The following is a 25,760-nucleotide window of genomic DNA, read 5'->3' on the forward strand; positions in this document are numbered from 1 at the left end:
GCGTTCGTAATGCCTACTACTTAAAAGTAGAATAATTTATTCTGATTGCTGCTATAGCATTTATATATTTCTTTAATATGATGTGTTGTTTTATTAAAATCAAAACAGTTGGATAACAGATTGGCTCGTGGTGTTTTTGGTAATCTGCCAAATTAGCATTATTACTTTTTTTAAGTCGGAAAACATTCATCTCCTTGCATTATCTATTCTAGAAACGAAAAACAAAGCAGATCCCCAGAGATACTAGAGACAGGTGCGTCACTGGAAACCGGTTTGGTGAGCTCGTCCACAGCGCCATTCGCCCCCAGACCGCGAGGAGGCGCTATTATGCGCCAAAGTGACACAAGGAAGCTAATAACTCCACTCCACAATAATATTACCAAAGTACAGGGAAACTGTAAAGGAGCTCTCCCTGTTCAGATGGGATGGCAGCTCTAACCAGCGAAAGGAGGGCTTTTGCGCACAAGATTAACAGGTATGTGAACTTCACCGACTGCTGAACAGTGGAGGTGTTGTGCGTTAGTCGTCCCGCGCATCGGGATTCACGAGAATGGGAGAGATAAAGAGATCCGCCACGAGTTACACAGGGATGAACCTTTTGTTTAGTTCAACTCGCCGCACTTCGCAACAGTGTGACACAGCAACTAACTTCTGTCTAAGTGCTTTGCGATGAATACATGGTCAGTGTTTTAAAATCTTAAATGATTAGACTCCATGTGGGAGAAAAGATGATGCATTGAGCACCATGAACTGTAATGTGATGACACAGTGAAATCGGAACTACACTTTTATCTATTCAAATTGATATATCACTTGGCGTTTCGGGAAAGCGCTTAAGGCTGTCTCTTTTACAACATTAAAGTCAGCGCGTGTAATTTACACCTCGAATAGCGCAATGAAACTTCAATGAAAGTTTTTTTTTTATTATTATTATTTAAAGTTATTGAAACCAGTGGGAAACTGAGCAGTTGCTCAATAAGACCTAATACAAAGTTGCTAATGCTAACAATTTTTTTTTTTTTTTTGTAATAAGGAGGGGGCGATAATCCAGAAATATTTTTTATTTAACTTAGGATTTATGTAAAACTTAAAAATCTACTGAAAAGTATATGTAATATTCTAAATTGTATAATTAATATATAGTTTATAATGTAAATCAATAAAAAAAGGGCCTTCTGTGTTGGTACCACTGACATGTATTATCATAATTTATGTGAGACTAGGGCAATGCAATATATTAATATTAAACCTTTCTAACATTATATGTTAAACATGGTAGTTGTATATTATATTAGGATTTATTGAGCTTTGACACAGACTTCATCTGTCAGAGGGGCAAACTGAAATTAAATCGCTCTGATCATATGACTGTTCACACCAGCCATGTGAAATGTTGACATTATTGATTGTCAGTTTTAGAAGAACAGCAGAAAAATAGTTTTTCACGTTTATATGAGTCTTTATGCGTGCTTATTATGATTTGATGGGAATCAACTCACTTTGTGCTGAGGAAGCATCTCTGTAACTTGCTGGATGGGTTCATAAAAAACAGTAAACCTGAGCAGTATGTTTGTGATGGATTCATTCACTTGTTTATTGTTGGTTTATTTGTTGAGAGTCATTGATATGGTGGTTTTCATTCATTCTCGTAGACTAGAGCAACACTGATAATTTCATAAGGAAATAAAAAATCACTCCCAATCAATAAACAAGTTCAAAAAGCATATGGGAACTAAGTGAAATCTTGCAGTGCGGATGGAAGTAGACAAGCCTGCAGAGAAAGTGTCCTTACAAAAAGCACTATACTGAGATGGTACTTTCATGTAAACCGCAGTTCTTATTATATTCATATTGTGAATATCATATGGCACAATCTCAGCCCAGTGGATTAGTCCACTTTTAAATAAATTTTTTCTGATAATTTACTCACCCCCATGTCATCCAAACATTCCAGGATTATTCTCCTTATAGTGGACTTCAATGGCCTCCAAACGATTGAAGGTCAAAATTACAGTTTCAGTGCAGCTTCAAAGGGCTTTAAACGATACCAGACGAGGAATAAGGGTCTTGTCTAGAGAAACCATCGGTCATTTTCTACAAAAATACAACTGTATATGCTTTATAAACACAAATGATTGCCTTGCACGTGCTTCCGCTTTCCGTATTCTCCAAAATGCTTACGCCTTCTGTATTCCACTTATGGAACAAACGCAGCGTCAGTTAAATTTTTTCCGTAAGTAGAATTAGGAAGGCGTAGGACTTACAGCGTAAACTTTTTAGAGAATACGGAAATGCGGTTTTGGCGGAAGCATGTGCATTTGTTTATATAAAGCATTTACATTTACATTTTTTTTTTTTTTCAAAAATAACTGATCGTTTCTCTAGACAAGACCCTTATTCCTCGTCTGGTGTCATTTAAAGCCCTTTGAATCTGCACTGAAACTGTAATTTTGACCTTCAACCGTTTGGTGCCCATTGAAGTCCACTATAAGGAGAAAAATCCTGGAATGTTTTCATCAAAAACCTTAATTTCTTTTCGACTGACAAAAGAAAGACATGAACATCTTGGATGACATGGGGGTGAGTAAATTATCAGGAAAAGTTTATTTGAAAGTGAACTAATCCTCTAATAGGTCTTAATATGTCTTTTCTACCCAAAGGCATGAAACCTGTGCTTATGTTTCATGTAGTTATCATCTTTCTCTGTCTTCACGTCTGTGAGAGTGGACCCATTGTTTCCCTGCAGGATGTAGGAAAGGGTGGTGCACTCCATTCCACTCATTGCTTTTAGAGCAGACTAGTTTTCCTCTTTCCTTTAGAATCAGGAAATGGGAAGCCACGGTGCGAGGCTCTGATTTTTGTCATAAAGAAGTGTGCAACACCTAAAGGTCACACATTAGAAATAGCATGCATTTGTGAACGCTCTTAATTCTCATCGCAGTACACTTTAAAACAAACGGCATGATATTATTACTTCAGCTGGCTTGTCAGGCGTAGAGTTTGCCTTTTCCTTCACAGTCACAGCTGTATAATCTCAGGAAATGGATAGTCAGTGCAGTGGCTTGACCCCTGGGAGGAGGCCATATCCGCTCTTTGCACCACATTGGGTTGGTTGAATGACAGGGCCTGATGCTGTAGTCGGCTGGATTTTGTTAGCAGTGCAAAGTCTGGGTTCCTGCTTAGAGAATGAAAGCGGTGGTTAAGGTTAGAAAATGTGAAATTGTTTGCCCATGCAGTTCTCGAAACCACATTGTGGTTTTTAAACCACAGTTATTACACAGTTCCTATTACAGTCACTGAACCGAAATGAATCAACACTGAACTGATTTCAAATGAATAATGACTGTTTACTATTGTCTTTTCAGCTGCTTTACAGTAGAACTGAATTCTGTTTGCATCATTGAATCATTATTTTCCTTTTTAGCTTATAAATGAACGTGTAAATGGGTCATTGACAAATACTTTTTTTAAAAGTTTAAAAGAACATAATAATAAAACTTCAACATTAATTATTTTTCTAAGTGTTAGCAATGAGATTATGTGGTTTTTATAATCAATTAACACTGCTTTTGTCATTTTTTACAAGATGGACAAAATTTGTCAGTTTAACCAAAATTTCGGTTTTACCGAATGACGATATTTTCCAACAATGTTAACAGGCTGATATCTAGCTAGCAAAAGGACAATCAAACATTTAATATTTAGTACAAGTTTTTAAAATATTACAACATTTTCCATGTTTTATAGCGGTTGTACTGAATGGCCTGATGTTTTAAGGACATGCGCATGAGTTGCATGAATTTGTGATTAATTTTTTATTCACTTTGCTTCATGACCATGTGATCCTGTGCAGGTGTCTTAATGATGTCACATGATATTGACCACATGACTTCATCAAAAATGGTCCCTTTATATTGGTTACTCCGAATGACATCAGTGAAATTCATTTTTCCGGACATTCTTTCTCATAACAAAGCAATGCTTCTACACATAATTTTAATACCATTTTGCACTATGTTGATATATGATGTTATAAAATCATGCCAGAATAAAAAAAAAAAAAAAATATATGCATTTATTATATTTTAACATATTTTAATCACAAATGAAATTGCTGTATTGGTCTTTGGACAGTTAAACCGAATGACCTTTTGACACTTCAAAACCTTTAAAATACCTTTTTATATGTAGCAAAATATAGTTAAAACCTTTTGGATTCAATAAAAGAGATTTAGTTGTACATACTTTGGATGTCATGTCTTTGTTTTTTATTATTATTAAGGGCTTTGGACCAAAAAATGTCCTGTCACATCATTGACCCAAATGCTGACTTTATGACGTTTTGCTGTGTGCCATCTTTGTTATCGTTCTTTTGTGCATGCGGGCCAGTTCGGGACCTTAACCGACCTGAAAATGAACGTTGTTCTGGACTGGAAGTAACTTTTCAGATTTTGATTAAAGATTACCACGACAAACATTTTTTTTTTTCTGTGTATTAATGGATTAATTGTTCACCCTAAGACCAGTAATGTGTGCTAACAAAGTAAATAGGGTCAATTTTGATATCATGAGGACTTTAAAAGAAAATGTGAAGAGCCAAACAAAACAAACAAAAAAATCTGATCTGAGCATTAATGGGATAGTTCACCCAAAAATTCTGTCATTTACTCACCCTTATGTTGTTCCAAACCTGTATAGTTTCTTTCTTCTGTTTAGAGGAACACTCCACTTTTTTGAAAATAGGCTCATTTTCCAACTCTCCTGGAGTTAAACAATTGAGTTTTACCGTTTTCGAATCCATTCAGCCGATCTCCGGGTCTGGCGGTACCACTTTTAGCATAGCTTAGCATAGTTCATTGAATCTGATTAGACCGTTAGCATCTTGCTTAAGCAGCAGGCGCAATGATATTACACACCGCCTGTGACTCCCTGCTTGCACAGGGAGCGTGCCTTGCAACCATGGAGACGTTTGTGAGAGGCGGTGCGTCATTGCGCCTGCTGCACCCATGGTACGGCAGCGAAGTTCCTTGATTATTATGCCGGAATGAGAGAGTATAGTTCCTAGCCATATCGGCCTGGAAAATCGCAACTTTTCATTTTCCGCCAGTTTTAGTACACGATGTAACCACAGAAGAGTCAAGTTTTAAATAGGAATAATATCGAAACTCTTTGATCATTTTTTTGAGCGAGATGCTAACGGTCTAATCAGATTCAATGAACTATGCTAAGCTATGCTAAAAGTGGTACCGCCAGACCCAGAGATCGGCTGAATGGATTCAAAACAGGTAAAACTCAATTGTTTAACTGTAGGGGAGTTGGAAAATGAGCCTATTTTCAAAAAAAGTGGAGTGTTCCTTTTAACTAAAAAGATATTTTGAAGAATGTCAGTAACCAGACAGTTGATGGGAGCCATTGACTACCATAGTAGGAAAACATTCTTCAAAATATCTTCTTTTGTGTTCAACAGAAGAAACTCATACAGGTTTTGGACAACTTGAGAGTGAGCAAATGATGACAAAATTTAAATTTTGGGGTGAACTATCCCTTTAATTCTCAATTTTGATCTATTGCTCAGATCAGATTTTTTTTGTTGTTTTTTTGTTCGCTTAAACAAAAAGTAGGCGAAAAGCATCCAGATGACCTACCTCCTGCGGCTGGATTCTGAAGTGTGCATCCAATAGACATTTTACTATCCCATGAGGCCATGAGAGAAGATTTATAAATGGCAGTGAAGCGAAACAACTGACGCTGTAGGTCTCATGAAAATGACAACAGATTTACTACATCCAGATAACATTCATAGTACTATATAGAACACATATTTTTAACGATCGCAAAGCAATTACTCAGAAGCATCTACTCAGAGACTACAAGATTTCAGATGCAGCCACTGCATTATCATGATCATTTGCAGATTATATACAGTATCTGGATTATATACAGTATTATCATATGTGTAGTAGTCTTAATGTAATATCAATATTTAATTTTTATCATCAATACTGGTATATCACATTCATGCTAGGGATGCTTGCCTTAGCAAGCTTCACTAATGATGAGGCGTGTGTGTTTTGAAGGGAACTGGAGCATCTGCAGCTGTGTGTGTGTATATTTGTCTGTGAGAGCGGTGCAGTTTGAGTTTGTTAGGGAGCAGCTGCAGGCTATCTCTGAGTGGATGAGGGGTTACTGTGTTATTGGGCTTTGTTGGGCATTAAAGCCACTCATTTGCTTTTAGTTCTCAAATTGGCAGAGCTGTGGCGTCCTGCCTGCTCTCTGCCAGCGGCTCAGCATCTCTTCAGACATTCTGTGTTTGACCGTCGCCATCTAAGCAGCTGCTGGCTCTGGCCGTTATATCATCTGATATGAGCTCGTCTCGCTGTCTGTGTCTGATTCGTTGTGATCTTCTTGATGATCTATGTGATATTTTGTCATTGCATATGAGCTCCTGATGTGATTATAAAATCTTGCAAATATAATAAATGTCCCTCTGTCTTGTTTTGTGTATCTCATAGGACTGTAGCGTCTGAGGTCAGAAAGCAAGTTTCCCGGGAATATGGCTCTCCACAGCTGTCCAAAAAACGTGCTGGAGCTCATCAACCGGTTAGTGTGTATTTGTGTTTATGTATATTTCTGCTTGTCTGCACATAGTACTGCAGGCTCCTGGTAGTCTTGAGTAAGACTGAGGGCATCATTTTGCAGAATATTTGCTTTGAAAACAAAGCCAGTGTGAAAGAATTTAATCACGTGATATTGGGTACTCTTGTTCTTCTAGAATTCAGCCTGACTAAGTGTAATATATAAATATTTGAATGTGTAAATATTTACAATGTCATACATCCACTAAAAATCACCTTGACACCAGTTGATCAAAAGTCATTGGCTGCATCTAAAAGCTTAAAAATGCTGCCTTCAGAGATAGGAATGAATCCAATGTTAACTTCACTTCCTTTCTCCTGAGATGCCTTCATCTGATCGATTTTTGAAAGCAGCATAGATGTATCCTTTGCTACTTTTGATTTCCCACAATCCTGTGGGTTCCTGTTCCATTCTGTGACAATTTAAAGGGATAGTTCACTCAAACATGAAATGTATCCCATTATTTGCTCACCATCAAGCCATCATAGGTGTATATGACTTTCTTCTTTCAGATGAACACAATTGGAGATATATTTAAAAGTATCTTTGCTCTTCCAAGCTTTATAATGGTAGTGAATGGGGGGCGTGTTTTGAAGCCCCAAAAAATGCATCAATCCATCATAAAAGTAATCCATATGGCTCCAGGGGGTTAATAAAGACCTTCTGAAACCAAGCGATGGGTTTTTCATATCCATAACTAAAACTTTATGAACTAAAATAAATAGCTTCTTCAAGTAGACCGTACTAATACTACGCAAGTCGACTTGCGCCACAAGTGTAGGCTAACCCGTGAATGCCCAAAAATGGGCATTCACAAGTGAAGTCTTCATGAGTAAGTCATTGAATTAGTAGACTCAAGGATGATCCAAGGCACTCGAAATAGGCAAAAGGTAATGTTAAAAAGTAGGGGTGTAACGATACGCTCAGGTCACGATACGATACGTATCTCGATACGGAGTTCACGATACGATACGTATCACGATATTTTGAACAAAATGAAACTGAAATTCAAACAAGATATATTAAAAAAACATTAACAAATTTCAATAATTGTCCTTGTTGTACACACAAGATCACATTTCAATAAAATAAATAAATATAAAATTTTAATAAAAACCTTCTGTATTCAAATTAACAGTTGAATAGGGCTGTCTGTCACAAAAAAATTTTTTTGTAATCTAACATGAACTTAGAATTATGAATAGGGGCCGTTCACATATCGCGTCTAAAAACGCGTGGAAGGCGCGGCCGCACCGCTTCTCCTTTCCAAAGCGCTTGCGCTTCCGTGGCTTTGGTCGTTGCTATGCAACCATGAACTGAGCTCTCCAAGAGGATCAGAGGACGTTTCTGCAAAGGATAAATGATTTCTAGCCCTTGCATTAGTTTTACTACGAGATATATTGATGGAGATAAGATATAAAAACCACCATGTACAGCTATGATCAGCTGTTCGGCTGAGCTTTTGATGTTTTGTTACGGAAAGGCCATAACTGATCGGTTGATTCTTGTCACATGACCTGCGGTGCGCTTGCGGCATTCTGAGAAGTTGAGAATTGCATGCGCGTCGCGACCGCGTTGATCCCATTATGAGCGCGCCTGCCGAGCAGGTTAAATTTGAAAATAATAACTGACTTGCACGCGGAAAAGACGCAATATGTGAACGGCCCCACAGAACTTAAAGCAAAGCATCGCAAGCGTCTTTTGCTTTTCTGTGAGCACAGCTGTTGCTGTGCACTGCGGTGAAAGAAAGCCACGACTTTTCTCACGCGACCATGCAAGAGACTGACATGAGAAACGTTTAAACCTGCTTGCAAGATTCAATGTGTGCCCGAAACACTTACTGAACTAGAGAGCTGATTGAGACACACCATCTACGATAAATCGTTACACCCCTAATACTTATAGTAATTTAAAAATGTGGTAGTATTGGATCTGGACAGGAAGGATAACTCTGGGAGTTGGAAGGGGTGTGTCGCGATTCTGCCTTCTCAAATCGCGATACAGGTTCGTGGACCTGCGTATCGCGATTTCGATTTCATATCGCATATCGTTACAGCCGTATTAAAAAGTCTTTATTTCATCTTTGCTATTATTTAAAAACAGGTGATACACACAAGATGATCCAAGGCACTCAGTCAATACTAGCTGCAACACGTAGGTGTCCAGCTTGTGTGTATCACCTGTTTTTAAATAACAGCCAAGATGAAATAAAGGCTTTTTAACATTACCTTTTGCCTATTTCGAGTACCTTGGATCATCCTTGAGTCTACAAGTTCAATATTTTTTTCCCTTGTATCCAATGAGCACTAAGACAAACTTTACACCCTGTGCAGCAGCACTTCTTATGCATTGATTTTCTTTTTTTAAGTCATTGAATTACTCACTCAGATTTCAAGCAGATTTTAAATGAATTCTAATTAAATATTTTACGATATACTCCAGCAACATTTTGTCAGAACCTCTAGTAAATTATGTATTATTCAGTACTGTGGGAAATTGTGATCTTTTTTTCTTTTTCTTTTTTTTTCCATTCCATTATGCACAAAAGTCTGTGAAGTCATTGCATGGTAGGGCAGCGAGGCAACTTTCAGCTGCCTAAGCTTTTGGACAGTGCCTTTGAGTCAAAAATGGCTCTGAAACAATAGTTCTGAGAAAATGGTTTGCATAATTTGTTTGCAGATGAAACACGGTTCAATATTTTGTATCTAATGCAATGCCATTCAGGTATTTTAAGTGTGGTCTAAGTGCAATTTTTTTTGGGACCTCTGTATAAATGTGATTGTATATGTAGGGGATATAAAAGGGAAGTGGATTTTACCACAAACCACAATTACTTCCCCTGTTTTCCCCCAACACAAGGTTATTTTGGAGTTTTCTCTGTACTTTTTTTTTATTACAGTGTTGGTAACACTGAAACTGTACCTTGATAAGCTATAAGCATCTCATTATGTATAGTAGCAGTCAAGCCTCCATTTTATAAAATCAGTAACTAGCTGCTACACTACATGTTACAACAGTAAGTAGATATCTGCGCTGAAGCTATTTGAATGGGTCATTTTAAACTTACAACTTCTGCCCTATTAAAAAGAAGTTAAAAACAAGTTGCATAAACTTTTTTTTACCTTATATTAATAGTTTAACACTTGAACAAGCTAAATAAATAAATAAACTGGCAGTTTTTTTTTTTTTTTTTTTTTTTTTTTTTTTTTTTGAGTCAGTGAGATGGATGAAAACAAAAAAATATATATATTTATTTATATATTTGGGGCACCAAAACCTTAAGTGGACATAAGTGGTCACTGTAAGTGGACATAAAATAAAATAAAATAAAAAACTGTTTGTAATATTTTTTAATCTGAAATAATTGAATACTTTTATTGTGCAAGGATGCATTAAAGTAGCATTTGTTTTTTGTTGTTGTTGTTTTTTACTTTCTAGTCATCAAATAATCCTGAAAAATGTGTCACGGTTTCCACAAACTTAAGCAGAAAATCCAGCTTTGACATCACAGAAATAAATTACAGTTTTATATTGTGTTTATTAATTTTATAATATAACATTTTTTTATTGTATTTTTGATTGAATAAATGCAGCCTTGATTAACATGAGAGACTTTATTTAAAAACTTTTGTACATACATATGTATAGATATACATACATAAAGAAAATACAGTGGCCCCATAAAGTATTTGGACAGTTAGGCAACACTTGTATGTGATTGAATTAGATCAAAATGTTGTTATTCAGTCATTTTGCTGGAGTGTTCAGAGTGAGTCAGGTCCAGGGGTGACGCTTGTAACCTTCTAGGTACCTCTGACGGAGGTGGTGGAGCCAGTGGACTATGAGGAGTATGTTAGCAGCCATCCACCAGGAGCAGAGGCCGGACCCCTCAGACAGCTGCTGGAGTTCCCCAGCGATGACCTGGAGCTGCTGTTGCAGGAGAGAGAGTGTGCTACCATAGAGCCGCCAGTCCCTGAGGAGGAGTGAGTCGCCCACCACACACACAAACACACACACGCCACACTATAATGAACCTTGCCCTTCCTCACACCCTCACTGCTAATCAGGTAATCTCATCATCTTGGATAAGCCATGCTGTGCTGCCTGTGAGTGCACTAATACCCCTTTTCCAGGGGTACGGTTCAAGTACTAGTTCCAGGCCTTTGTCCGGTTGAGGGGGGATGGTGGAGAAATGCTGTTACTGTCTATGGCTCGTTGAGCAATATAATAATGTTACACTACTTTGATCTTTATATCTAAATATATAAAATTGTGCACATGAGAGATACACGGTGTGTGAGAGAGCAAGTGAATCAATGGTTTCAGTTTCAATATATCTCCAAAAAGGACAGATGAGACTACCGGGAGTTGCTGGTATGCTTGAATTACTCCCAGTACTGTGAAAAGCAAAACAGAAGTGATGCACTGCCTGCACAAAGCACTTGAGTTTTAGACTGGTTACAGTGAGGTAAGCTTCACGTAGCATCATTGCATCACCATTTGTTCCTCAAGTCGGTGGAAACAGGCTCCAGTTCACCTGGCCAAGAACAGGCTGTGGCTCCAGAACGCAAACTATTCTGGTGGAAAAGGGGTATGAGGTTATCCGGAGGTTTGACGGTATCTCTTTTTGCACTCTCTCTTGATAGCTCGCTGGACCCCAGAGTGAGGGATGCTTTGGGGGTCTACACCGACGACTGGCTCATCATCCAGAGGAAGTGAGTATTCTTCCTCGTATATGAGCTTGGACCGTGAAATACACACACAGTACCAGTCAAAAGTTTGGACATAACCACTTTTTCAAAAGTATAGTGACCAAAATACATTCAACAAATCAAAAGTTTTTATCAATCAAGTTCATGTGGTGCATGAAGCAGTATTAAAGGAGTTTCTATATACTTTAATGTTCAAAAATTGAGGGGTTTTGGCATTTAGGCAAAATTTCAGTATAAACGGTAATGTGAAATATTAGTGCAATTTCTTTAATAATATTTGTGAAATATTTATTACAGATTCTTTGATTAATAGAAAAACAGCATTTATTTTAAATATAAATCTTTTGTAACATTATAAATGTCTTTGCTGTTGCTTTTGATCAATTTAATGCATCCTTTCTGAAGAAAAGCATTAGTTTCTTTCAAAAAATAAACCTTACTGACCCCAAACTTTCGAACGGTAGAGTATGCTGGGCAAGTCTTGTTGAATTTTTTTTTCTTCATCAGTCCAGCTCAAAATGTAGTTTTTTTTAAAGAAGTTCACGCATACAGTAGGTAGGTACAGTTTATGTTGTAAAGGCCTTTAAACCAAAAGGTTTCAAGATCATGAAAAACATTGAGTTTGTTTATGACATGGCTGCTTACTGGAGGACAAGTTGTTTAGAAAGTAGAAACTTTGTGGTCTCTCAGGTATCAACGATACAGCACCACACAGACGCCTCATAACTCTGAGCGGCAGCGGGAGAAGCAGAAAGGACTCATCAAACAGACCTTTGAGCTGGATGAGGCAACCGTTGATCGTCAGGATGAGCAGGTAACTGTCTGACCAATTAATTTCATAACCTACATATAACCAGTGGTGGGAGCCGTGGCCTAATGTTGAGTGCACGTGCTCCACTACATGAGGTTGACAAAGACTTGTGAGATTTTCCAGTCCTGTTCCCCTTTCTTCAACAAATCTTTTACTGTCAAATCAAGTTTACATTTAGAAGGTACAAAAAGGCCAGAAATAATCATAATAATAAAAAAATCTCTCATTTTATTTTATTTTAAACAGAAAAATTGCCTAGATAAATGATTATCTTAGTAATTAATGGTTTTAAATTGTTTTACAATATCGTATTATCTAAAATCATAGTTTGCAAAAGGTTATAAAAAATAATTTTAAAAAATACTTGAATGAGAGAACTATTTTATTTTATTCTTTTTTTATATTTTATTTTATTTGTTTTTATCATTGTATTTTTGTTTAGATTTAGATTTTGTTTTTATTATTAAATTAAAGAATGTTATTAGTGAAACCTGCATAATGATCATTATGGACTTTGTAATTAACAAGTGGTTTTAAATTGTTTTATTATTCTAAATTAAATTAACAAGTTAAACTAAGGAATTGCCTGGATAAACTGTTATTGATGAAGTAGTGATTATAAATGGTTAATGTTTTAACTTTAGACGGGTTTTTGTCTGTGTCAGGATGACTCCAAGAGGCACTCCGCATCGCTGGATGAGACGCCGCGTGGGAGCTGGGCTTCCAGTATATTTGACCTGAAAAACTCCACACCTGATGCGCTGCTGCCTTCTGTGCTGGAGCGTACGGCTGCGGAGGACATGGACCGCCGCAACGCTGAGAACCGCCAGCAGTGCCGCCACACTGATCTGCTGGGACTGTACCCTGCACCGGATGAGGTCTGAAATCATTAAAGTCAGCGTGAGACTATGTGTGAAAGAAAGTAGCAAAGGAAAGTAGAGTCTTCTGTGTAGGAGACGATGAGTAACACTCAACACTTTTATGTAGGAGAGCTGTCAAACACTGAAGTTCAAAAGCAGAGACGTCTCTCTGATGATCCATCTGTGATTTTGTTTGATCTTGTTGAACATATTCTTTGTCTTTCCTCCGTCTCTTGCTCCTCCGCGCTGTCGCTGCTTTGTCTGTGTACACATTGTTTCTGATGACTGAGCAAACGTTACCATGGTGCTGACTGAGCCGTAGTCATGATGACGGCTCTTTGTGTTTGACAGGACGAGGCCGTCGAGAGGTGTTCTGTCCCGGAGGTGCCCAAAGAGCACACCGGCCAGAAGATTATGGTCAAGTGTTTGTCGCTCAAGTAAGGCTCTCAACCGCCCCATCCAATCATCCAGTCATATCATTGCTGAAGTCAACAAGCGCCTGTATTGTTGATCACTTTACAATAACAATGAAATGAAAAATAGCAGATGAAAATAAAAACGAGTGTTTGCAGAACAACAAAAAAACTATAATTGTACACAGAAAAATATTCATCTCCTCACCCTGACTAGATTATTCTGTCAAAATAACTACCTTTCATTCGCATTGCCACTACGTGGTCATTGTAAACGGCCCTTTATTCTTCATTTGGTAACTGTTTTCATTGTGATTTAACACACCTCCTGATTACACATCCACCCTGAATAGTTAAGCCAACTGCAGTGTGATCTCGCTCATGTTGTTCTTCCAGATTTGAGATTGAAATCGAGCCAATATTTGGATCCCTGGCTCTGTATGACGTCAGAGAAAAGAAAAAGGTATGACTATATATTCTCAACCTTTTAAATGTTTGGGGTAGTTACGAAAAAAAGGTTCAAATCCTGCAATAGGTGATCATTTACATGCTGCATCCCTTTCATCCATGCCCCTTTCCTCTCTCAGATTTCAGAGGATTTTCACTTTGACTTGAATTCGGATCAGATAAAGGGCTTGCTACGACCCCACAACCCCCATGTAGCCATCTCCACCCTGGCCCGGTCTGCTATCTTCTCCATCACATACCCGTCTCCTGACATCTTCTTAGTCATTAAGGTATGACCAGCAGGGGGCACAGTGCCACATGTGCTATAGAGGGTACAGGAGGAACTCTTGGGCAGGGGTCGGCAACCCATGGCACGTGTAGCTAAAGAGGTGTATGTATTTAATTTAAGTAAAGTCCCTCAAACTTGCATACGTACATATGTTTTATTTAGTTAGAGGCTATAAATACTAAAAAAATTTCACTGGCGCTAATGCAAATAAATATGCATTTTATTTTAAATATCCATTTTCTATGTAATTCTACATCTCATCAAGATGTAGTTAAAAAAATATAAACTTATCAGTCTCTTTTTATTTTTGTCGAAAAGAGAGGAGACAAAATATTACAGATTCTGTTATGAGCTTTCATGCTTGCGGTTGCCAGACGATAAGAGCTTAAATCCCCCAATCAGAGCTTTTCTGTTCAAAGTATACATTTTCTGCCCAGTGTTTTACTTAATTTTTGTGATCTGGCTGGAGTTCAGTGATCTCCTTAGAGAAATTCTGCTTAAATGAAAGTGTCATTCAGTGAGTCTGTGTGTTCTTTGCAGAGCCACTTGTGCTGTTTGCTGTGACTAAATCTGCCATCATACATTCTCAGTGATAAACTGTAATAAATCCAAAAATGTGTTTCGACTACGGTTGTCAAACTTCAGTACCAAGTCGTGGTGATACCAGCATTTCCCCCTAGCATTTTGAGCGCTGTTGAGTGGATTCTGACTAAATTAAAGGCCTCTGATTGGCCATTGTGTTCACACGCTCAACAGAGATGTCTGTGATTTGCTACAATGATCAATGCTTCAAAAGCATGTTGTAAATAGACGCTCTTCATCAAGCGCTTACACAGATAGACGCCTGCTTTCACAAGCTCCTGTGTGCTCTCAAAATGCTAGAGGGAAATCGTCACATTTTTAAAATTTCAGTGCCGACTTGGTACCGAAGTCAGTACTTTTGACAACCCTAATCTCGACTATATTGTTTGCAATTGTGGTTGCTGAATAAATGAACTTATACGCAACCTCTGTGTGACAAGTCTTTTTTACTGTTTAATAGAAAAACATGTAATTTGGGATTATTGGAATTACTATTAGGAATTTCACTGTTTTAATTTTTGTGAGAAGCTTCTCGTTTTACCAGTTTTCGTAATGTAGAGTGTAATTTATATGATAAATAGCCTATAATAAATCAGGCAACTAGATGAGGTCAGGTAAACCATGCATATGAGTCTACATTCTCTTGTCTTGTGCTTATAGGTGAAAGTGCAATAATTCTGATGAATTGTAAAAATAATTTATCCAATGACAGCAGTCATTGCGATTATACTTTTGAGCAAAATAATTGTTTATCAAATTAACCATTATGCAGAATCAGTTTTCAATGACTAGCTGAAAAGTACATTTGACACAGGATTTAATACAAAGACTAAATCAAAAATAGCTGACAAAATTATATATGCATGAAGGTTTTGTGATCGAGGCATCCTTATTGTTGAGCACTGCTGTATTTGTGTTTCAGCTGGAGAAAGTCCTTCAACAGGGAGATATCGGTGAATGCTGTGAGCCGTACATGGTCATGAAGGAATCTGACTCCACTAAGGTACGAGTGTACCATGGGTTTTTGCATGAGTATTTCATCAGACACATCTGGCATGATTTATGGTATCCTTTGAGCATTTCTCAACTTGATCTGGACTGCCGCAATATTTGCCATTCATCTTCAATATGAGCAAGGTTCAGTAGATGCTGGAGCCTGTGACTGTCACTGTATAATTCTGCTGCCAAGTTGCTTTTTTTGGTTGTTTGAAATGGCATGATAAATGCTGCTCACCCATTACCTTTACACAGGGGTTGTGTAACCCAGATGGTTGTTCTGAATTGATTCACTGGTTTTCACCTGTGTGTGTGTCTGTATATGCAGCATAAGGAAAAGCTGGAGAAGTTGAGGGCTCAGGCCGAGCAGATGTGCTCTAGGCTGGGCCGTTTCCGGATGCCCTTTGCCTGGACTGCAATTCATCTGCTGAACATTGTCAGCAGCGTTGGTGGGATGGACCGCTCAGATTCAGACTCAGACACGGGTATAAACCAGAGTCACTTTTTGTTTTAGAGTTTACTTTTTATTGATTTTCTTATAAATGGTCACCTTGAAGATGTCCCTGAAATGAGCACACACAAGGGGTGGGCATTATGCTTATAACCGGGGCCTAAAACTAACTTTTTGCCGCACCTGCCGATGGCCAGTGACAGACATAAATATTTTTTACCAGCCAGTCCTTATTAAAAACACTGACAGCAGCTGGAATATTAGGCTGCTGTCACTTTAAGAGCTAAGATCCAATATACTGTTACATTTTATTTCTCAACTGTTTACTTTCAGTTAAGACATAATTGACTATGTTATGTTTACAAGGATACTTGCCAAGACTGGCATTTTAACATAATTTTGTTTTAATGTGTCTGTTTAAGCGCAAGAAGATGTGAAATAACTCAATTCAGTGTCAGATGTTTGTGCACTGAAAAGTTCCCACACAGCGCAAGAGTAACGAATTGAGTTCCCTTTCGTGTTTTTTTTTTTTATTTTTTTTTTTATGCTTGAATATTTAAATCGGCAAGGCTTAAACTTTTGTGATGATGCACCCCTTCAGCTGTCCTGAGCGTCATTCACGTTTGTTCACATTCATGTTCTCACAATTTTGCATTGTTAGAATTTAACAAACTGCCTATCGACATGTGAATTGTTTCATGTACTCACCAACATTTTTACTCAAGATTTGGTGCTTGGTGAATGTTAATTTTAGGACCTTTTTTTTTGTGTATTAGTGTATAACTGTATACAATGGTCCGAGCATAACTGAATAGCTATTCTGACACACACTACAGTTAAACAGTGTGAAAACATTTTTATAATTTGTAAATTAACAACAATTAGCATCATTTGCCTGTTTTTGTTGTTGTTTGTTCAAAACACTAATTGATAAATGATAAGAGTTTGCCACATCTTAATATTTATGCATTTGCTCTGAATTTTATTTTCAGATCAGAGGAATTTGTCATTTCGACCAAACAGCAGTTGTTGCCAAGTAAATTCAACCTGTTTAATCTAAGAACTTAAAGGTGCAATAAGTGATTTCTGTGAAACACTGTCCATATTTGAAATCAAACCAAACAAACACACCCCTCCCTTTATTGCTCCATCCCCAAAATGCATGAACACACAATGCAAGAGTGGATGTCACTTTACCATATCTGAAGCAAAGCACAACAATGCTTTGTGAAAAAAGATGAACAAATGTCAAGGAAGAACAAAAAATGAATGCACACACAAGAGTAAACAAGCAAGAGTTCGTTGATAGTTGCCAGCAGCATACCAGTTCAAGACAAACAATGACATTCAAAACTGTCCTGTTACTAAAGCTAACATTTCAACAACAGCATATCTTGGTTCTGTGAAACCACAAAACCAGTGTTGCTCATGTATGGAGCAGAAACAATGCAACCTGTGAGTCTGTTTTCAGGCTTTATTGCTCAGGTCTCTCCAGAAGTTTTCTAATATTAATGTGGGTCCTAAAACTCTTGCCTGATCATAACTTTCCTTTTTCCAGTGATAGTCTTCTGACTTTTTCTCTTTTGTAATGTCTCTCAGCCATCTCTCTTTCTACAGTCTTTCTTCAAATCTCCCTCTTGCTCACTCTCTCTCCTCCATTATGAGTGGACACCCCCCTACTGCTGATTGGCTACAATTGTTGCGGAGCTCAATCTGATCCACTTTTAACAGCGTTTCTCAGAAATCATTTACTGCACCTTTAAATCTAGTTCAAAATAAAGCATGTTTCAGGTTGAATTAGAGACTATAAAAATATAGTATTGTTTTAGCATTGATATTGTAGAAGTTGCAAAACTGATCTAATAAATCTTTAGGCATTTTAATATATTAATCAATATATTCACAATATTGGTTAATTTTGCTTGGCTGACAAAGTAATATTGGTCCAACTTTATATTAAGGTCATTAAATGTACTAACATTTAAATTAATCATTTTATACAGTGCACTTATGATGTACATATATGTTTTGCATTGAGCTTATATTTAAAAACAGCTGCATTTATTACAGCTGTAATTAATTTCTGTAATTACATCTATAATTACACTGTTGATGTTTCTCTTACTCCTTTAATCCACCCTTAAAGTCTGTGGTGAAAAATCAAGTTTTTAATGTTGTTTATATGACTATGTGGTGTTTTTACTATGCTTTTTTTCTGACTCGCGAACGTGAACATGGTTTGTGTAACATTAGCAACACATTATTAGCTGTTTGATAACATAGTCAAGCAAAAGGCTAATCATATTAATTACGTTATGCGTCTGACGTTGTAAATAGCGATACCATTGTGCAGCGTTTACCTCAGTAAGTTGACCGAGTGGATCTCTGAACTCGTGTGTGTGAGTGGAAGCGGGGCTAATTAGCATATTCATAGATCTGTGTATACTAAATGAAGCAAGGGTGTAGGGTTACATTCAAGCTATTTTAAGGCATGAATATTTTTTTTCACAGGAAAAAACGTTTAAATATATAATTTTGGTGAGTTTAAGGGATAAAGTTATTGACTACAGTGGGACTTTAAACTTACCCGCACCACAAAACCTGTTAGGTTCAATGTACTTATTGTGGGTAACTACATAGTAATTAAAGACTCCTAATATAAAGTGTGACTGTAATATTGAATATAAATATTTAATAACATATATATGTCACCCAGCCCTAGTAGCATAACTCAATTGCATAACAAAAAACATTTTGTCATTCCTTAGAGCGTAAGGGGACGTGGAATGAGAGGAAGAAGAAAGGATTTGAGAGGATGAGTGTAGGAGAGGACATGTGCAACTTCAATAACTTCCGCCCAGCCACTCTAACGGTCACCAATTTCTTTAAACAGGTCAGTTCTCAATTTTTGTGTCTATGTTTTGCTGATGGTAGAACATGATGTATTGTTTTCCCTCACTAAATGAATGGTGGGTGTTTCTGTGCCACTACAGGAGGGGGACAGACTGAGTGATGAAGACTTATATAAGTACTTGGCAGACATGAGGAGGCCGTCATCTGTCCTGCGTCGACTCAGACCTGTGACTGGTACCTGTCTGCACTTATTTTTACCTCCGTTCTATTATTTAAGCATTTTATCACACCCTGTCGGTCTCTTTCTCAATCTAGCTCAGTTGAAGATAGACATCTCCCCGGCTCCAGAGGCCCCTCACTACTGTCTGTCTCCAGAGCTGCTTCATGTGAAGCCTTATCCTGACCCACGTGTGCGGCCCACCAAAGAAGTGCTGGAGTTTCCCGCTCGCTACGTTTACACCCCTCACACTACCTACAGGTCAGTCCACATACATTGATGCCTAAGAACAGATAATATGTCTAAAAGTACCATAAAAGTGTAATAATGTATCATAAAACTATATTCTGTGTAGGGCTGCTATTAAAGTTTTTTTTTTATTATTTCTTTGATTACTCAGATAAAAAGACCAATTTTCTTTTTTCTTTTATTTTATTGACAAAACACACTATTCCACATCCTGCCCAATGTTGTCCTTCAAACAAACATGCCACATATATAGTGAATATATCTGTATCTATGCTATATGCAAAATAGCTATAAAGCAGAAAGACAGTTTAAATCCCTATATTAAAATAGAAGATGATAATAAAGAAAAAGAAAAACACAAACTCAGTGTCAACAGATAAGAGAAATGTTCTGCAGGAACACACATTCACTCTGGACACAGTCACCTGTTACTGTCATTTCTTTATCCTTTATACTTAAGAAACATCTTACATTTATATTCAATTACACGCTGTTATCCCTTTACAATTACTACTCTCATAAAATACTTGAATTACCTGTTCCCCCAGTTTCACAGACAAGGCTAAAGCTAGCACTAAAATGCAGCACTCAAGTGCAGCACTCAAAATTTGAGCTGTTTTAAATCAAAGCAACTTGCACTGAAATATTTTAAAATATGTCACTGCCATTGTTTTGTCTCAAGATGCACACCAGTAACGGGTTATTCTAGGGCACGTTTATAAAAGCTACTTAAATAACATAATTGAAATATAGCCTAATCCTGGTTTAGCCTAAGCCCTGCCTGTGAAACCGGGCCATTAATTTTTAAACATAAATTTATCGTCCAACAACAGTAATTTCAACAAAATGAATATTTTTGCGCTGAATTTTAATTGTCTTCCTCTCTAATGCGTCCTGTCTGTCTAATGCGTCGCCCGTGCTCGTTCGGTAAAGTTTGAAGTTTTGCGCAGACTCAGGACAAGATGCAAAATGGAATAGAGATAAGGATATAACTCTAAAATGAAACTTGTCACACATATCGCACAATAAACGGCACACACATCTCTTAAAGAGCCTGACAGGGCAAGCCATGGTAAACATTATAATAAGCTTATAATAAAAATTTCTCATGTTTTGGGCATCTTTTGATCACGTACCTTTCCCACAGCAGCTCACTCTGTTTCCTTCACTATTTTTAGATTCATTTTGTCCATAGAAATTCATTATTCAGTGCTGTAATTCGATGCAACTGGCAGAAGTTTTCCATGCATGGTGCGCAGATGATGACATCGGTAATGTCATTCGTTTCGTTATCGATTTTATCGATTAGTTGTTGCAGCCCTAATTCTGAGTCTGGACTTATATGATAGGTGAGAACCAAAGGCAAGTCAGTTTGCTCGGCAGCCATCTTTGAAATGCCTCTCGGGCAGATATTTCAATCATGCAAGTACAGCTCCTATGTCTTTGAATGGGGAAACATCAAATTCCCCAAAACTGTTCACCAAGCTTACGATTAAATTTCATATTTGAAATAACCACTGAAATCTGACAGCTGTCTCATACATTTTTGTTGCAACCGGAGCTTCTAACAACACCTGCAGTGACACGATGACTTTGACAATTGGCGATTGGCTCTTTTATTTAGAAGGCGGGACTTATTCTGCCATATAGCGCTTTGCACTTTCTCCCATTCATAGTAATATGAGTGCACCGTCTTTGTATATCTAAAGTCTTTGGTGGGAACCCTATGTGTGAGGAACAGACAAACATTTAAGTTATTATCCATTGATCATCCTCCCCTCTGCCAGAGTTCACAAATCTCATTCATGTTTGTGTTAAAAAATAGTGTATTTTTTCATCTCACTGACACCAAGTCACTCATCACACTTTTATTAAAAAAAGTTTTATTTTTACTTTTGAAAGAAATAAGTTACAAACCACAAATAGATACATATATTATGATAATTATGTTTTGTGCTATTATAAACATATTATCCACTACAAAAAAATAAAAAATAAAGTAGCTAAATATTTGTGTCTGTGGTTAAGAATTGCATTCACACAGTTTTTACAAATATTTAACAGAGAAATTCGCTCGGCTCATGTTTCATGAGGCCCAAAGCGAGTATAAAGTGATTGGCAAAGTGGACATCAGTGTCATATTAATGAACATGTAATAGGTGAGATCCATTTGCCGTGCCATGAATGGAGTGTTGATGAGGATTGCAGTTCCTTCTCGTAGGTAATATTAGTGGTTACACCATATTCTGAAATGAGAAGCAAGTACTGACATGAGCTGATGATCTACGGGTGATCACATGTTTACTAGTAATTCTGCTCTCAGGCTTACCTGTTTCTGTAAATCAGCCAGCTGCTGGTTTTGATTCTCCAATTTCAGTTTCTGTTCTTGTGTCCACTTCATCAGATCCTTCATGATAGAGGTGCTTTTAAGTGTTGTGCCCTGTCAGAAGGAGATAATTAGTTATTTAAAGATAAAACTGTAAGTGCGTTAATTAAAATGGCAGTTCTGCAACTTGGTTACCTTGATCGTGTCTGGGACAGAGTTTTTTAGGTTTTCCTCCAGGCTGGTTAGTTTCTTCTTTAGCTCTGCCTCCTCCAGCTCCACCCTGGTGACTGTTCCTCTGTTCTCTTGGACCTGAATCTGCAGTGCTTTCATCTGAGCCTGCAAACAGACCAGCTGTTGAGCACCACCGACCCAAGTCCATTTGAATCTATCTAATCGCTTATCCCTAATATGGGGAAAGTTGTCACTAGACATTTTTTGTATTTCCATTAGAGAAACTTAAAATATAATTAAATACTTGTACTATTAGGTGTATATAATTGGGCAAATTAGTTTTACCCCTTCTCTTTGCCTAGATGATAACTTAAGGGAAAAGTGGCACAGTTTACCCCACTCTCCACTGTGCTTATTATTCATAGACAACACTGTTGGTACATTTTGAAACTGACACTAATGGGAACTAGCACTTCTGTTAATCGGGGCATGCCAGATTGACAAGCCTGGCTAGTATTTCAGTCTGTCGTGAATGTATGTCATTGACCAAGTGACTCATTTAGGCTTACCTGAATGAGTTGAAGTTTCTCTTTGATCTGTCGCTCGGTTTGGGCAGCCTCCTCTGTGTAGTGCCCCAGTCTCTTCACCTCGCTCTCGGTTCGGCTGATGGCGTTCATGACGCGGGCCAGCCTGGCCTCTGTGCTCTGGTATATGTGGTGCAGGGACTCGCTGAACTGCACCACGCCAAACATCAGGATATTCACTTCATCCACAGAGACCGGTTTTCCCCCCGCTTGGACAGACTTCAGCGGAGATGTGGAGACTCCGTTCACACACAGAGTTGCAAAGAGCATGCATAAAGCTGCCTGCATCCTGTTCTCTCCTTAAAAAACAAACTGACGGCCACAGGTGCTAGGAAACGGGCTGTTTTAATGCAAATGCTGTGCAACATGGTGCTGCTTTTATAAGCTGTGCCTGTGTATGTTGGACATTGGGAAATCAGCTGAGGCACGGTCCTATCAGAGCTGCGCTTACAGTTGTGTGTGTGTGTGTGTGTGTGAGAGAGAGAGCGAGACCTTGACTTGTGTTGGCCAGAGAGATGTTTAGTGGTATTGAACCAGAGACGTGCTTAGCAGCCTGTCTGCCAATGCACTCTTCTCCTTTAACCTCAGGGGTGCTCAGAGCATCCAGTGAACCTTCTGCCACACACTATAAAATGGACACTGTGCTATTTTAGAGCTATAAAAAAAAAGAGACTGTAAACAATTGTTGCATTATTTATGTAAAGATCATATTTGGCATCACAGGAGGTCTGAGAGATTGGGGCCTATATGTTCATGCTGCTGCCACATGTTCAGTGTTTGATTTGGGGTAAAGTGAAGTAATTTGTAGTGCCTTTCATGTCTATTTATGTCCCTGCTCCTCAAACATGCTGATGAAAGAGTAGATGTGTGTCACGGTGCTCCTTTTGTTTAGAATAGTGTTCATAGAATGAATTGCATGATATGCTGAAGAATTAATAAAATGAATCTCATATATAATATTTGCTGAGAAAAGCCTCCAAATGAAGATAGTTGATTGTGACAGATGGAAGCATTGATCTTTCTCTCTCTATATTTTTCTGTTTACATAAATAGTTGTATACACGACCGTTTACAGTAGGAATTGAAAAAAACATTTATATTGGTAATTGTACACATGGCCATTTACATTGGGAATTGAAGTTTAACCTTTTATATTAACATTTAAAACTTAACCGTTTATAAAAGTAGTTGTTATCTTGACTGTTTACAAACCTGATTCCAGTTGGGACACTGTACAAATTGTGAATAAAAAAGGAATGCAATAATTTACAAATCTCGTAAACTTATTTTTTATTCACAATAGAATATAGATAACATATCAAATGTTGAGAGTGAGACATTTTGAAATGTCATGCAAAATATTGGCTCATTTTGGATTTCATGAGAGCTACACATTCCAAAAAAGTTGGGACCGGTAGCAATAAGAGGCCGGAAAAGTTAAATGTACATATAAGGAATTTGCTACTTTATTAGGTCAACTGGCAACATGATTGGGTATAAAAAGAGCCTCTCAGAGTGGCAGTGTCTCTCAGAAGTCAAGATGGGCAGAGGATCACCAATTCCCCCAATGCTGTGGTGAAAAATAGTGGAGCAATATCAGAAAGGAGTTTCTCAGAGAAAAATTGCAAAGAGTTTGAAGTTATCATCATCTACAGTGCATAATATCATCCAAATATTCAGAGAATCTGGAACAATCTCTTTGCGTAAGGGTCAAGGCTGGAAAACCATACTGAATGCCTGTGATCTTTGGGCCCTTAGACGGCACTGCATCACATACAGGAATGCTACTGTAATGGAAATCACAACATGGGCTCAGGAATACTTCCAGAAAACCTTGTCGGTGAACACAATCCACCATGCCATTCGCCGTTGCCGGCTAAAACTCTATAGGTTAAAAAAGAAGCCATATCTAAACATGATCCAGAAGCGCAGGCGTTTTCTCTGGGCCAAGGCTCATTTAAAATGGACTGTGGCGAAGTGGAAAACTGTTCTGTGGTCAGACGAATCAAAATTTGAAGTTCTTTTTGGAAAACTGGGACGCCATGTCATCCGGACTAAAGAGGACAAGAACAACCCAAGTTGTTATCAGCGCTCAGTTCAGAAGCCTGCATCTCTGATGGTATGGGGTTGCATGAGTGCGTGTGGCATGAGCAGCTTACACATCTGGAAAGGCATCATCAATGCTGAAAGGTATATCCAAGTTCTAGAACAACATATGCTCCCATCCAGACGTCGTCTCTTTCAGGGAAGACCTTGCATTTTCCAACATGGCAATACCAGACAACATACTGCATCAATTACATCATCATGCCTGTGTAGGAGCAGGATCCGGGTACTGAAATGGCCAGCCTGCAGTCCAGATCTTTCACCCATAGAAAACATCTGGTGCATCATAAAGAGGAAGATGTGACAAAGAAGACCTAAGACAGTTGAGCAACTAGAAGCCTGTATTAGACAAGAATGGGACAACATTCCTATTCCTAAACTTGAGCAACTTGTCTCCTCAGTCCCCAGACGTTTGCAGACTGTTATAAAAAGAAGAGGGGATGTCACACAGTGGTAAACATGGCCTTGTCCCAACTTTTTTGAGATGTGTTGATGCCATGAAATTTGAAATCAACTTATTTTTCCCTTACAATGATACATTTTCTCAGTTTAAACATTTGATATGTCATCTATGTTGTATTCTGAATGAAATATTGAAATTTGAAACTTCCACATCATTGCATTCTGTTTTCATTCACAATCACAGTGTCCCAACTTTTTTGGAATCGGGTTTGTACTTTAGGAATTTAAGTTTAACAGTTTACGTAAGTGGTAAGCTTGACCGTTTAAATTAGGAATGGAAGTTTAACCCCTTACATTGACATTAAACTTCAACAATTCCTAATGTAAACTATCAAATTTACAACTTCAAATGTTAACTGTTGAATTTAAACGGTTAGTTTACCCAAAAATGAAAATAAAGTAATTTATTACTTACCCTCATGTCGTTCTACACCTGTAAGACCTTCATTCATCTTCAGAACACAAATGAAGATATTTCTGACGCTCAGCGTGGCCTGCATAGACAGCAATGGTACTTTCTCTCTCAAGATCCATAAAGGTACAAAAAACATATTTAAATCAGTTCATGTGAGTACAGTGGTTCAACCTTAATATT

General features: G+C 37.8%; 2 protein-coding genes across 4 annotated transcripts in view; one reads left to right on the forward strand and one right to left on the reverse strand.

Annotated features, from left to right (window-relative positions):
* Window positions 1–223: 223 nt before the first annotated feature.
* The window catches only part of LOC137017834 (dedicator of cytokinesis protein 7-like), a 68,937-nt gene continuing 43,400 nt past the window's right edge, over window positions 224–25,760 (forward strand). For 2 of the 3 annotated variants that reach the window (XM_067382527.1, XM_067382528.1), the window contains exons 1-14: window positions 225–475; window positions 6,513–6,600; window positions 10,444–10,619; window positions 11,283–11,351; window positions 12,039–12,162; window positions 12,825–13,037; window positions 13,371–13,456; window positions 13,829–13,895; window positions 14,020–14,169; window positions 15,673–15,753; window positions 16,075–16,231; window positions 18,966–19,090; window positions 19,191–19,284; window positions 19,366–19,528. In XM_067382527.1, coding sequence (XP_067238628.1) covers window positions 426–475; window positions 6,513–6,600; window positions 10,444–10,619; window positions 11,283–11,351; window positions 12,039–12,162; window positions 12,825–13,037; window positions 13,371–13,456; window positions 13,829–13,895; window positions 14,020–14,169; window positions 15,673–15,753; window positions 16,075–16,231; window positions 18,966–19,090; window positions 19,191–19,284; window positions 19,366–19,528 — 1,643 coding nt within the window. In that variant the 5' untranslated portion in view covers window positions 225–425. Of the gene's footprint in view, window positions 476–6,512; window positions 6,601–10,443; window positions 10,620–11,282; window positions 11,352–12,038; window positions 12,163–12,824; window positions 13,038–13,370; window positions 13,457–13,828; window positions 13,896–14,019; window positions 14,170–15,672; window positions 15,754–16,074; window positions 16,232–18,965; window positions 19,091–19,190; window positions 19,285–19,365; window positions 19,529–25,760 lie in introns of all 3 variants that reach the window. The other variant, XM_067382526.1, reaches the window with a different exon arrangement.
* Window positions 21,377–23,224, reverse strand: angptl8 (angiopoietin like 8). The gene is made up of 4 exons (XM_067376293.1): window positions 22,583–23,224; window positions 22,038–22,178; window positions 21,846–21,956; window positions 21,377–21,762 (listed from the first exon to the last, which is right to left on the reverse strand). Exons 1-4 carry the CDS (start codon window positions 22,883–22,885, stop codon window positions 21,751–21,753), a joined length of 567 nt encoding a protein of 188 aa, XP_067232394.1. The 5' UTR covers window positions 22,886–23,224; the 3' UTR covers window positions 21,377–21,750.

Source organism: Chanodichthys erythropterus, chromosome 3 (assembly GCF_024489055.1).
Source record: "Chanodichthys erythropterus isolate Z2021 chromosome 3, ASM2448905v1, whole genome shotgun sequence".
In the NCBI taxonomy this organism is placed as follows: domain Eukaryota; kingdom Metazoa; phylum Chordata; class Actinopteri; order Cypriniformes; family Xenocyprididae; genus Chanodichthys; species Chanodichthys erythropterus.